The sequence below is a fragment of the Pteropus alecto genome, unplaced genomic scaffold (assembly GCF_000325575.1).
Source record: "Pteropus alecto unplaced genomic scaffold, ASM32557v1 scaffold7, whole genome shotgun sequence".
Classification (NCBI taxonomy): Eukaryota; Metazoa; Chordata; class Mammalia; order Chiroptera; family Pteropodidae; genus Pteropus; species Pteropus alecto.
The window spans coordinates 47743948-47758383 of NW_006494614.1; the positions used below are offsets into that span (position 1 = coordinate 47743948).

Genomic DNA, 14436 nt, shown 5'->3' on the forward strand with positions numbered 1-14436 from the left:
AACTCTGCCTTCTCTCCCAGATCTATGCTCATAGAGGTCCCAGCTGGTTATCCTATATCCCTCTCTCTCTGGGCTCTAGTGCTCACCTGGCCAAATGGGACCTCAGATTTTCTGTCTGTAAAGTGAGGAAGATAGTAGCTACTTCTCATGGTTGGTGCCAGAACTTAGTGGACCAAGCCTGGGGCCTGCACCCAATGAGTGTTAGGTTACTTCTCACTGTCTTTTTGGTGGTAATTGGTGATACCTCTGCTATATCCTGCAGGCTTCATTTTCCAGATCTTTGTCCAATGTTCAGGAACTGATTGCCAGCAACCCTCCAGCATAGGCAGAATATGGTTGAGCTGAATTCGGGCAGTTCTTGGCTCACCCCCTGACCTGTTTCCCCTAGGCCAGCTGAGCACCTTCTCACACTTCCTTGAACAGCTGCCAAGCAGAAAACTCTGGGCTGGCTCATAGCTCTGACTGGGGCTAGGGTAGGGCAGGGCTGAGGCTATGGCAAGTTGGGGAGAATGGCCTGCCTCCCCACACACCCCCAAATGCTGTGGTTGTGGTTAGTTAGTTTATGGGGTTCCACCTCACTCAGTGCCCAGATGGGGCTCCCCAAGAGTTAGACACAGACGGGCAACCAAGTATGCCCACCTGCTGCACATGCCTCTTGGGACAGGAGCTAAAAACTGGGAACCCCACATGCTCAGCACCCTTTCTTTCATCTCTTCGCTTCTTCAGCAGTTGTTGCAGTGTGAGTTTTGGCAGGTTGGTTGATCTTTCTGACTTCAGGTTGCTGATCTGCAAAGTGACACTAATAATAGCACCTGACTTTCTGGCTTGCTATGAAGATCAAACGCAACAATGTGTGTAAATACCTGGTTTGAGGCCTGGCACATGGTCCTTGCTCAGTAAATATGAACCTTGCCCTGGTGGGCCCCAGAGAGCTGGTGAATAATAATGTCCAGGATCTAACCTTGTCGAGCAACCAGACCAAATGGGTGGCAGAAGAGGATGTAGGATCTTGAGTCCAGAGGCCTCGAAGGCCAAATCCAGGAGTCTGAGCTTGATCTGAAGGAGGAGGAGAGGTAAGAACTGAGTAGGGTAGGATTTGCTTAGCCACGTGAAAGATAGCATCCTTTAAAGGCCTCCACAGCCAACTTTCCATCCAATGTTGCTTATTTAGCTTCTGTTCACACCTCCAGGAATGGGAAGTTCTCCTTTATAGCCCATCAATGGGCAGTTCAGTCTTCGGTGTTGGTATTTTTTTGGATATGCTACCATTCTCATGTAAATAAGAGACACATCTTTATCTGTGTCCTTAGGACTAGCATCCTGAGGTGATGAGGCACCAAGTCATTCTCAAGGCTCCCTGGGAGGGTTTCACCTCAGGCCAGTATGAAACCTAAGGGCCCCAAGTAGGAGCGGGTGGCCTAGGAAGGCAATGATGTGCACATCCTGTGTGACCTTGGACAAGTTGCTAAACCTCTCTGAACCTTGCTGTCCTCATCTCACTGTAAAACTGGAGTGAGAAGGATCGTGGCACCCTGGACTCCCAATTTAGTTTCCACTATTTGTTGCTGAATACCCACTGTGGGCCAGTCCTTCATCTCGTGTAGCAACTCAGGAAAAAGACAGCCACAGACAACCTTCCAGTTAGGTGTCTTTATTTTCAACTACCCACTAGGAAACTGAGGCTCAGAGAAGTTAGGTAACTAGCCCAAGTCGCACAGCTTTGGAGCCAGAAATTGAACTCAGGTATCTGGACTCTCAGGCCAAATCTCTGTGCAAGAGTGTGGCTGTCCTCATTCCTTGTTCCTGCCCAGCAGCTCTGTGGGCCCTTGGGTGTCAGGAAGTTCCCTCATCAGCTCCTATTGGGGCTCTGCCTTTTGGGGCAGAACCCTGGGTTCCCCAGTTCTTCTCCCCACCCTCCCTTGGTCCCTAGGACAACTGGGCTCAGACCATACCCATTATGGGCCACCTTCTGTGGGACAGTAGGAGGAGAGAGCAAATGTTGCTGGGTGTCAGCCGTAGGGAGTTTGTGAGCCAGAAGCCAACACTGAATCCTTGGGAAACGAATGCTTGTAAAGAGACAGGTGGTGTGTCCCTTGCTCTGAGGAATAGCTGAAGTGTTAAGTGAGAATAATGAGGGCTTACAGGACTGGGCCCAGTGCCAGGTACTCTACTTGAATTATCACCTTCTCAAAGCCATCCTATGAAAAGGGAACTATCATTGCCCCACTTTTGCAGAAGAGGGACCGAGGCTTGAAATGATTCTGTGACTTGTCCACAGTCGACAGACAAGAAAAGTTATGGCACAACAGCCATTCCCATCCAAGTCCTCAGACTCCAGAGGCCCTCTTGCGTGGCCAGAAACTGGCTTGGCTGGTTTTCTGTTTTCACCGGGGGCACGAGTAACACTCCTCCCCCCACCCCCAACTGTGGCACTTGGAACCACCAGTGCAGGGGGAGCAGGTGAGGCCCCTCGTACCTCTCGGCCACCACCTCAGAGGCTTTAGGCTCTGAGCCTGGGGCTGAGGAGTCTGGAGGCTCCTAGAGGCCCCGAGGGAGAGGGGGGATGTTAGGTGAGAAAATTTGAGACTGGGCGAAGCAGGCAGGGCAGGATCAGAAGCGTTTCCACAGTTTGACTATGCTGCGTCGTGGACCATGAAACCACAGCTCTCTGCAGCACTTGGCTGCTGGGAACCTGAGGGTTTGTCCCTTTGAGCCAAACGACTTTTTCCTCTCTTTTAACCATTTGACGAGTAAAACCGATCTACCCTTTTCTTGATGATCCGGGGGTAATTGTTCCTGGCAGTCTTAGCTTCTCATGTGTAAAATTGGGGCAGTCATTCTGCCATGTCAAGGGGGTGTTGAGATCATGACACTGTGAAAACCCAAATGGAGTAGGGACTGGGTCAATATGATTATTGATCCTGTCTTCCTCATGTGAAAGTCTGTGACTCTGTGGTTGAATGAAGGGAACTCTTGACAGATGGAGAGATGGGAGAAAATGACTAGGAGGGACCCTAGCACTGCTGGCTCAGTGGCCCCAGGGCAGAGGTGGGTCCCAGGCTCCTCAGGCAGGGCCCAGCTCTTGTGAGAAGGGCTGTGGCCCAGATACGGCATACCCTGCCTCCAGAGGTTCCCTGGATGTCCCTTCTCAGCTTCCCAACCCTTCCCAACTTTGAGATTTTTGCTGTGCTGGGTTCCCAGCAGTCTGTGGTCTCCCATCTTCCTCTGGGCGGTCAAAGCCCAGGGGCCTGGCAGAGCTTCCGGAAATAGGCTCATGTGCACCCAGGTGATCCCCACAGATAATGGCCACCTCTCGAAGTCTCAGAGAATCCTTGCCTCCTCTACTTCCACTCCAAGGACAGCTGACTCTAGGCCCAGAGCACGTGAGAAAGAAGCCTGAGGTCTCAAGAGGGCTGAGAGTGTGGTTCCCCTCCCCCCACCCTATTTTCTCTCACTTGCCTCACATGAGGTACTCCCTGTTCACACAGCAGGCTCTTTGGGGTTCTAGCCCATGTCCTCTCAAACTTTGAAGAGTATCAGAATCCCCAAGGGCTTGTTAAAACAAATTGCCGGGCCCCACCCCCAGAGTTTGGTTCAGTAGGTCTGAATGTGGAGCAAACTCCCAGTGGTGCTGACGCTGCCAGTCCACAGGCCACTCTTTGAGAAGCTCTGGGCCTGCGAGGGCGTGGGGCAGCGGGCTCTGTGCTGAGGCTCTTCCAGCGCAGCCTTTACCCCTCTATGAAGTGGCCCCAACAACAGCCCCTGCCCACTGAGTTACAGAAACGAAAGGATGAAATGTAAAGGTTCTGGTCAACAGGATCATGACTTTTTCTCACCATGAGTGAAATTCTGAGGTCAGTGTAAGGCCACTGTGTACTTTCAAGTTGGGAAGGGGATGGCCTGGCCCAGGAGCTTCCTAATGCAGTTTTCATGTGCTAACCCATGTAATCCTATAACAGGGTAAATGTTATTGTTGTTGTTGTTGTTGTTATATATCCATTTTACAGAAGACATATGAGGAACTCCAGATAGGTTAAGTAACTCAAGCTGTATAGCCATTGGAACTCCAGTGCCTATCTACTTTTTACTCTATTGTATTGTCACTTGGTGGAGCATTAATTAACCAAAGAGAAAATAATCTAAAACTCTTTAAATTTACCATGATACCCCCATGTGTAGAGTTGTGTTTTCCTCCCTCCTGAGTGGAGTGAGGAGGGGCCTGAGGAGGGCATAGCTGAGGGAGACAAGCAGCCCAGGTTTCAGAGAAGGACCCATGTGGGTTCCCATCCTCACTATGCTGCCCACTGCTGTGTGACTTCACCTCTCTGAACCCATTCTGGCACTGTAGAGTGGAGCAATGATGGATGACTAGGGCTGTTTGAAGAGTGAGCTTCTTGTGTCAAGTGCCCACCCACCCATGGTACTCACCCAATCGATGGCATGGCTTGTGATTCCTGACTAGGTGATTGTTTACATATTTTTGGCAGCAGCTCTATCTTCTTCATGCTGATTTGGTTCAGGGACAAAATGAAGTGGTTTGTGAACTTCCCTTGGCTCTGATTGAGGGATGTGGGGAGGGGGCCTGTCTGAAATGTAGCTATGACTGCCTTTCACGGGCATTGAGAGTGGGCAGCATTCTCATTCTGCAGGGTGACATATGGGACTCCTCCAGAGGACAGGTGAGCGGGTGGAGGCCTGGGCACACCCTGCTCTCACTGGGACTGTCCTCTTTAGCACGGGCCACTGTAACTCCTTCTTGTCCTACTCACTTTGTCTTCTTCCTCCTGACTATAGAACCTTCCTAGAACACATCAATTATTGGTCCTTGGAGGTAATCTGAGGCTTGAGGGACACAGGAACTAGCTCAGGGCACACAGCCAGGAGAGGGCAAACTAGAGGCTGGCACTCTGCTCCTCTCCACTATGTCGTGCTGTCACACTTCCCCCATGACATACCTCTACACGGACACAGTGCAGCTGCAAAAGCACTCTTCCCCCAACACACACAGCACACACCGTTACATGCACACACTGTTCATATATACCCTCAAAGATAGCACAGGCCGCACAGGGCCACAACTCATGAAAACAACAAGCATGCATCAAACTTACACAAAAATTTCACTCAGGCACACATGCTATTCACAAACATTTCCTACATTTCACAGAGACACCCTCAAGAGTCACCACACATGGATGCACACACCCTCACGAATTCAACTCTTATGTATACAGCACGTATGCAGCACGCATCACAAGCATGCACATTGAGCATACATGATGTACACACAGTATATATATACACACTCCTCTCCCTGCAGGCTCTCCCATCAACATGCACACACACACACACACACACACACACACACACACACACACACACACACATATACACATACATACATACATACATACATACATATATCCCCAACAGTTTCCAAGACCTTATATATGTACACACTATATATATACACACTCCTCTCCCTGCACGCTCTCCCATCAACATAGACACACACACACACACACACACACATATACACATACATACATACATATATACATATATATAGCTATATATTATATATGTATGTGTGTGTATATATCTATATATATTTCCCACACAAATACCACAGTCAACACACCATACACATTGCCCACAAATATATGTCATATCCCACATATACAGTGAAGACTTAAAATGCCCAGGCTCCCAAACCTAGTACACATACCAGACACAGTGCACAGATCAGCGTGCCATGCATGGACACACGTGCGCGTGTGTGCACACCTGTGGAAGCTAGGCTGTGATCTCACATTGCTCGTGACTCCAGCATCCTTTGTCCAGCATCCATGGACTGGCCCCTCCTTTTCCTCCTCCTCTTCCTCCACCTGACCTTTAATGTGGAAGCTCCGGGGTTTCCCTCTCCCTTCAGCCTTGGTTTCTTTCTCTCCTCCCCCTCCCCCAGGGAGCTTCCTCCTGCCCCAGGGTCTCCCTTTCCTCTTCATCCATTGAGCCATTCATCCTCCACATGGCGGCCAGATGGAGTCTCTCCAAAACATAGATTTGACTAGGTCACTCTCTTGCTTAAAACCCTTTGATGGCCCTGGGGGTCCAAGCACATGTCTCATTTCCCATTTTCCTGTCTCTTTCACTACTCGAGGGGTTCAGATTCCATATCACGTACCACATACATCCTCTAGCATCTCTCTCCTTCCTGCTCTCTCCCAACTATGCTCAGTTATCTTTGTTAAACTCCCTTTCCTCTCTCACTCTTAGTCTGTCTCCCTCTCCATCTGAAATTGCCAGTGGTGAGGACCATAGGAACTAGTTTATAGGGCTCCCATAAAGAAGGGAGATTGCACAGGCATGAGAAAATTACCCTCCCCGCAGGCTACCTGCAGAGATAGCCCTAAAGACAGCTTACCCAGTGCTTGGAAGGCCCGAATCAGCTTTTTAAGTCTCCTGGATGGCCAGAGTTATTTGGCTTCCCTGCTTTTTCACTCTCCCACTGCCCCACTTTCACTGCAAGTTCTGACCTTGACCTCTGTCCACAGCACACTCTGATGTCTGCCCCATTCAGCTCCTCCATCCGCCATCCGGACACCTGGCTGTTGACCTTGGCTTCACTCGGCCCCGGTCTCACCTGCCTGCTCTCTGGACCTCACCCCAGAACTCACCCCATTTCCTTTGGCCGGTCCCACCCTGCGGCTGCTGATTGAGGCTGTTCTGAGTCTGCATCACTTTTTTCCATGTCGTGTGTGGCTATAACTGACAAGGCAACCAGGGTGGTGTGTGTAATGGGGGCTTTGGAGTCAAGGTCCAGTTCTGCCTTGGACTGAGTGACCTTGGATTGAGTCTGAGTAGCTTCATCAAAAATAAGGGGAGAATGATGTTACCTTGCATGATTGTAGTGAGGATTAAAGCTCAGATATTCCATTCATATCAATTCCCTTGTTTCGGAGACATAAAGACCACCCCTGACCCATAGGCTGCCTGCAGAGGGAGCCTTGAAGATATCCTGCCCAGTGTCTGGGAAGGCCTGAATTTGCCCTTTAAAAGGCTCTTGGGTTTTAATAGATCTTGTAGTTGCTCTTGGCTAACTACCAATGAAGGCGAACGCTGAGACTGGGTGCTGATTGGCTTGGGACAACAGGGAGTTTGGAGACAAGGGAGTGGTGAGAAGAAGACATGGAAGAGGGGCACTGCTGGGGAGGGCGCTGGGAGGGAGGAGTTAGAGGTTCGGAGGGGTTCATGAAGCTTGGCTGTACGATGTGTGATGATGTATTCTGTTCCTTGGTTTCCAGGAAATCTCCACTTCTCATTGATACACTAGGAAGTTGGATCTGGTTTCAGGGCTATATTAAAGTGCTAAGTGGGACTCAAAGTAGACAAATAGGGGAATAAAGACTGCTCCCACAGCCTAGCTTCCCGCAGGCCATGTACGTCATGTCAGTTATGGAAATGAGCCAAGCAGGTATCGTGGTGTTCCTCAAGCTGCTCCCAGACAATGGGAACAGGAGAAAGTTACACAGTCTCCAGGCCACTGGTTCCAGGTGTTGGGTGGGGGTGGAGGGAGGATCTATAACTACTAATAGAAATACTTTTATAATAAAAATCCTTTAGGTTGACATTGGGGATCTGAGAAATTTGAGAGGGCAAGATAGAGCTAGGCACGGGGGTGGTAAAGCGCTGGGCATCAGGAGAGACAGTGAGAAGGGTCCACTGGCCAGAACTCCATGGCGAAGGGCCCCGGCCATCAGCAGTAGGGAGTATGCTAAGTAGGAAAGTGACATGGCAAGGTCTGTACCGCAGGTAGATGGGACAGCACAGGCCAGTGGGGAATGGAGACAGAAGAGGTGGATGGAGGCCGGTGCTGTCACTGATGACCCAGGTAATGGAGCCTGGACAAAGGCAGAGATCATTGTGGTGGGTGGGATGGACACGGGATTGATCATAGGGGTGGGGGAGAGGGTCATGGAAAGGACAGGGAAGATTGTGATCACCCCTGGTTCTGGCCAGAACAAGGCAACACACAGTCAGGGTGATCTGTGGCTCATTGGGGAAGTGCCCAGCAGGCAGCTGGACACTGGACCTAGAGCTCAAAAGGAAGATCTAAGTCAGCAATGAAAGAGAACTGCCAGCAAGAACCTCATTTGTCTGTCTGCATGGGGACCACTACACCTGCCTCCCAGGAAAGGATGTGTTAGACCGTGTAAGCCAGCACCCAGGAAAGCCCTGGATAGGATTGAGTGTCACCTATGTATTATATAATAGGAAATGCAAATGGCTGGAGACTGCACAACCCCCTGACACATGCTGACTTGGACCAGGCCTATAGGATGGATACAGGACACTGAGATCTACTGTCTTTTCATTGTCCTTCAGTTGTCAGGGAGATTCCCCAAGCAAGAATCCTTTGTGGAGCACCTTCCTACTCCTGGGGCTGATGAGCACTCAAACCCTGGGAGTCTGCAGGCTGGGGAGGGGCTAGGAATCTCAGGTTGCGGGAGGGGCTCCTGGTTCTCTCTGGAACAGCTTGCCTGCCCTCTAGTGGATTTCTGAAGTGCCTCAAGGACTCATGGAAATCCCGGAGCAGGAGTGAGTTGTGCAGGGGAGCCCAGGGGCTGAGCCGGAACTAGAGGCAGCAGTGGCTGGCCCCCAGGAAAGAATGGGGGCTTTGGTGTCCTACAGCCCAGGCAACCTCAGCAGCAATGGGGATGGTAACATTCACTTCCGAGGGCTGCAAGGGCAGCTCCCTGAGACAATGTACACACAACACGCTCAGTCCGTACGCGGCCCTTCCCTCCTGCTCTACGTTACTTCACTTCTCCTTGTAAGAGTATAGACTCAGCTCTAACAGTCTTTGAGCAAATCTGGATTTTCATATGTTCATGCGGGGAAATTTTCTTAAAATTAAGATCACCCGCCACCGCAGTGGCCTTTTCCTTCTCCCCTGCCCTGTTATATTTCTTCTTCTACCGAAGTCACAGAAATAGGGCTTAGACCGCGCCCTGTGCTCAGGAAGCTCCCAGTCTTCAGGACAGGGCTAGACAGGGTGGCCAAGGGCTGAGGGGCCAGAGGAGGTGCCCCTCCCCAAGAAGTCAGAAGGATGGAAGGGAGGATTTCAAGGAAGTCTCCCTGGAGGAAGCGGCAAAGGAGCAGAGGCACGAATGGTGAAGAGTAGTTAGCCAGAAGGGGTGGGAAGCAGAAGGGCTGGGGAAGAGCACCCAGGCTGGGGCAGGGGTTGGAAGCGAGAGTGTCCGTAGCAGTAGGAGGGGTGATGGTGAGGAGAGAAAGAGCAGCCAGGGGAGCCATAGGCTGACATACCTGGTGTTCAGGATCCCCATTAAGCATCAGACTAAGCAATCCCAGAGGGGAAACTAAGCAGGAGACCTCAGGAGCGGAGACTGTTCATTAGGAGCCTTTGGTCTAACTAATTCATTAGCTTATTCATTCACTCACTCATTCACGCTCCCAGTGCATACCTCTTCCCTGGCATTGGAATAAAGGAATGAACTAGATAAGATTGCTGCCATCAAGGGAGGGTCAAGCATGGCAGCTACTAATTGCATACAGGGCAGTTTGGGAAAGGGTTTCACGAGGAGGTGGCTTCTCAGGTGGCCTTTGAAAGAGTTCACCAATGTTGAAAAAGGGATAAGGTCATCCAGGTAAAGAAAACAGCAAGAGCAAGGCGTAGCCTCGTGAGGGGCTGGGGAAAGGTAAGCAGTCTGTCGCGGTCAGAGAGCTGGGTGTGTAGGGGGCAGATGAGGTGAGGGCAACGTGTGTGGGGCTTTGAACGCCAGGTTAAAGTATTTAGACTTCTAAGGAGTCCATCCCAAATTGTGCCTGCCTATTGTTTGATCATGAATCAAACAATTGTTTGATCATGAATCAAACAATTCCAGATCACCTAGTCCTGCGAGGACCTTCTGGAGCCCCATGGCCCCATCTACCATAGTGAAACCCTATCCCCTAGAGATGTCCTATTGCTGGAAACCAACCCCAGAGGACAGGAGGGTGATCTTAGGCTGGCAGGGGAAGATAGGGGGACTTCATAGGGACCAGCTGGCACTGACTCATCATGAAAGTCATGATGTGGGGCCCCTATCTCTGGGGTTCCACCTGGTCATGTGCCCGGAAGCCCCATGCAAATGCTAGACAGGCTCTTCGTGAGAGGAAGGCCAGCTCGGAGAGCCTCCTCAGACTCACCTGTCCTTACCTGTGCCCCCTGAGGCCCTCCTCTTTGGGAGCCTTCCAGGGACTATTGCCATCTCTGGGCTGTTATAGCACCATCTCAGATTTGGAGATAGACAGAGGCTGGCATGGACAAGTCACTTCACCCCTCTGAGTCTCCATTTTCTCATCTAGAAAGTGGGCTAACAACTCCTGTCTCAGAGAGTGGTTATGGCTGAGTTAATATGAGTGGAAGCTCCAGGCATGGGGCCTGGCCCCCAGCAGGCAGGAGGGAAATAAGGAATAAACAAGCCCAGAGCCTCCTGGCACAGAGGAAACTAGCCCAACCTCTGGCAGGAGCACAACACAGAAACCAGGAGGGCACTGGCCTTCCTTGGTATCCTTCTCCCCAATGATGAGGGAAGGTGAAGAAGAGGTGAGGACCCAGATGGGTCTATTCACATGCAATATGTCTGCTTTGGAGTCAGAGTTCCCTCCTGGAGCCCCGCCCCCACTGGGGTTCTGCCCTAGGCTGGGGAATGGGGATTCTGAGCAGGGGACATCTGAGAACAGAGCTGCCAAAATCCTCAGAGGGTGGGCAGAAGGCCGGGGCTGTCCCCCGATACTATCATTCTGGAGGGCTCCAGAGTAAGGAGATCCATGGCAGGACCAAGACATACCCAACATACAACTCACACATGTACAAGGCATGCACTTTGACATGCCACACATGTGGACCCACATTGCGGGCACAGATACCAATATAAGATCTGCCACTGCCCCCAGACTTCGGTGCCAGACAGACACACTTGGACACAGCTAAAGCGGCCTACATGCAGACACACCAAGGCCCACATATACACAAATGTGTACACACACAGCTCACATAGACACATGAATGCACACATACATGAAAGGACAACACGCACACAGACATTCATGGACAAGCACACAAGCGCACACACACAGGTGCTCTGTCACTTGCCGCTCGGGGCTCTTTGAGCTCTGATAGCCACGTAACATGCACAAAGCAGGTCTATCACACACCCTAAATGCCCCCTAAGTCCTGACTGCAGCACACTCCTCGGCTGAGAGCGTGTTTCACGGTCGTTGCTCTCTGGACCTAACAGCAGCCCATAATAACTCAGGCAGGAAAGGGAGCCCGGATCCTGTTGTGCAGTGAGGAACTGAGGGCTTAGGGAGGCTCATTGACTGGCTCCTGGTAGGACAGCTGGGTCCTGGTTTAAATTCTGGTCTCCTTGTGTCTGCTCACTAGGCTGAGTTTCCACTTACCCACAGTATGCTGCTCATGGATCCTGACACCCAGAGGGACCCCACGGTCACCTAGACCAGATGCTCCTTTTACAGAGGAAGAGACTGAGGCCCCAAAAGAAAATCCACAGACCTAAGGGGGACTGCACAGTGGTCACTGGAGGAACCAGGACCCTGCTTCTGTTTTCCACCCCATGGCTGCACTACATGCACAGACACCCACAGCCATGAGCAGGTCCCGCAGACGAGCCCATGCATATCCTCCCTCCTCAAGATTCCTGCAGTCTCACTAGGGGCCAGACTCACGAGAGGGGTCTGGTTAATTCTCACAACAACAGGGGAGGTAAAGGTGACTAGCCTCGTTTCGCATTTGAGGAAACTGAGGCATAAAAAGGTTAGGCCCAAAGTCGTACAGGTCAGGACAGGCAGTGGCATCTCCCAAAGCCGATTTCAGCATTTTCTACCACACAGCAGCTCGTGGCTCCAAACACACATCGCCCATATCCTTTTCACATCTCCCCACCACCGCACACACACACGCACACACACACATACTCGGCCTGGCCTCTGTGAACACAGCCTGGCAGAACATTTTCCCAACAACTCCCAAGGGGTCTTTTGAAGAAGGACGAGTTTGTTTAGGGCTTAACCTGCCCCTGGCCCCCAGCCCTCTACCCTCTGTCAGGGAAATGAATTCCACATGTGCCTGGTCTGCCCGGGGGTTTTGGTGAACACTCTTTGATGTCAGAAGCCAGTTTAATGAGTTGGTTGTGGGTTTGGGTTTTTTTTCTGTAAGACAGAAGTCTCATTTTCCTAAGAACCAAGGAATTTTCACACACCTCCTCCGCCTAGAGATTCTGGGAGCCCAAGGTCTGTGCTCCCAGCACAGTGCTCACAGATGGCCAAAGGCTTAGGCTGGCTTGGAGAGGAGAGGCAGGGAAGGAGGCAGCATTTTTTGAGCATTGGTTGTAGGCCAAGACCTGTGTTAGGAAGAAGCCTTGTGTGGGTCCTCTCAAGGCCCACTTTAGAGATGACAAAACAGAGGCTCTGAGAAAAGATGTCATGTGAGTAGGTGGCCTGGCTGAGTCTGGAGGCCTGATCTGTCTGGCTCCAGTTCCTGGTCTCCATCTTGCTTCTGCTCGTGCCACCTGGGGCAAATGACCTCCTCCCTCTGCGCCTGGGCGCCTTGGCTGTATGATGGGGATAGTGTTCTATAATAACGAGCTCCCAAAGTAAAAAACTATTTGTCAAGAACAAAGCGCTGAGAGAACTGAAGGGAATATTTCTATTTTTAATGTTTTCGTGTCAAGAGGCAAGTTTACCCATAGGATTCACACTGGAACATATCAATTAATATCACTCCGGGGCACTCATTAATGAGCACCTGGTGGCTGCCAGGGAGTTCAGCAAGAGAATTTTTCGAGGGGTGTGAAGTGGGGAGAGGAGTTGCAGGTGTCCAAACACAAGAGTCACTGGGCTGCTGCTGGCCCCTACCCTACTCTGTCCCTCACCTCAGGGCCCAGCCATGGCCTTCTCTGAGCTCGAAGGCCCAGCTGAGCACTGGTGGACTTCAGCAAAGGCTGCCCTGATTTCTTGGTTTATGAGGTCCTGCCAGGGGTCCCTAGGGAAAAAAGGAAAAACAAGAATAATAAAACCCCACCCAGAATAACAATGGTGGGCGTTTAGAGCCCACAGCTGCTCATAAGGAGCCCCTTTTACTTCCCTGGCTTTTCCTGATCCCTGCACTAACCCTGCCATGGGCAGACCAGTGGGCTTCCCACTTTGAAATTTAGGAGACCAATGCTCAGAGAGGAACATGTGCAGCCTCAAGTCCAGAGGCCTCTCAGGAGAAGGGAAGCTAGACCCAGCTCTATTCCTTACTTAGGATGTGACCTTGGGAGGCCATAAGGCCAAGGGTTAAGGGTCTATGTAACTCTCTGGGTATTATGCAAATCCGGGGAAGGGACACTGGACCCCCATCCTGCACACACTCATTTCTCATTTGCTTCCCACACGTGTCTGGAGGAGGGTTGAATGGAGTTATCCCTTTTGCACAGAACAGGGAGCAAGGCTCCTAGAGACAGCCAGGACCTCACAGCAACCTGGCAGGGGATACTTTTGAGGCTGTTGGCAGAAGCAGAGGGGAGAGAAGGGGCCACTCTGTGCAGTGTCTCTGTGACACATGACAGGAAGCACTTCTGTGAGCACTGCTGCTTGCGTCGTCGCTACACCAAGACCTGGAGGGGCTTTTGCCCCCTTCCCCTGATCTCCACCAGTCTCCCCAAACATCCCCATATATAAAGATGAATAACTTCTGCACATATGGCAAATACAGAAAGTGAAGATCAAAGCATCTTTAGAAAATTTAAATTAAAAAAAAATCAAGCTATAGCATGCAGTTCAAGTAAAATTTGGTAACTGCCTTGTAAACACAACTCTAAGACAAGTTCCCATGCAACTGGCATCCTAGCCCTTCCTGTAGAGATTCTGTGTGTCTGTGTGTCTGTTGGTCTGTCTGTGATCTCATCTCCAGGCAGGCAGAGGGGCATGTGGTGATGTTTCTATATGTGTATGTGCCTGATGCCTACGATGGGTGTAGTGTGTATGCACGTGTGTGTGCGTGCACTTGTGTGTGTGCCCATGTGCACACGTGCATGGTCCCCTGTGCGCCCACATGCGGATCTGAGCCCGTGGGCCTAGATGAGTGTGGAATTCTCCCTTGCCTGCCTGGAGGCTTGGGCGGCTCCCAAGTCAGGTGAAGCTCACTGGGGTTGATCTCCGCCTTCCTCCCTCCTTGAGCCAAGAAGATGAAAACGTTTCTGGCACATTCTAAAATTTCTGTTCGAGAGTGGGAAAGTCATCAGCTGAGAGAGCTCGGGATGACAAATGGCTGCCAGGCCTGCCAATTTCCACTCCCAGGACGGGATGGGTCAGGAAGGGCTGGGAGCTGGGCTGCCTAGGGCCTGCATGGCCAGGGCCCCACTGGGGAGG

The 14436-nt window shown here is 51.2% G+C and overlaps 1 protein-coding gene across 1 annotated transcript in view; it reads right to left on the reverse strand.

Annotated features, from left to right (window-relative positions):
* Nucleotides 1-12957: 12957 nt before the first annotated feature.
* The window catches only part of LOC102884807 (olfactory guanylyl cyclase GC-D-like), a 33627-nt gene continuing 32148 nt past the window's right edge, over nucleotides 12958-14436 (reverse strand). The window contains 1 exon segment of the mRNA XM_006926860.1: nucleotides 12958-13066. Coding sequence (XP_006926922.1) covers nucleotides 12958-13066 — 109 coding nt within the window.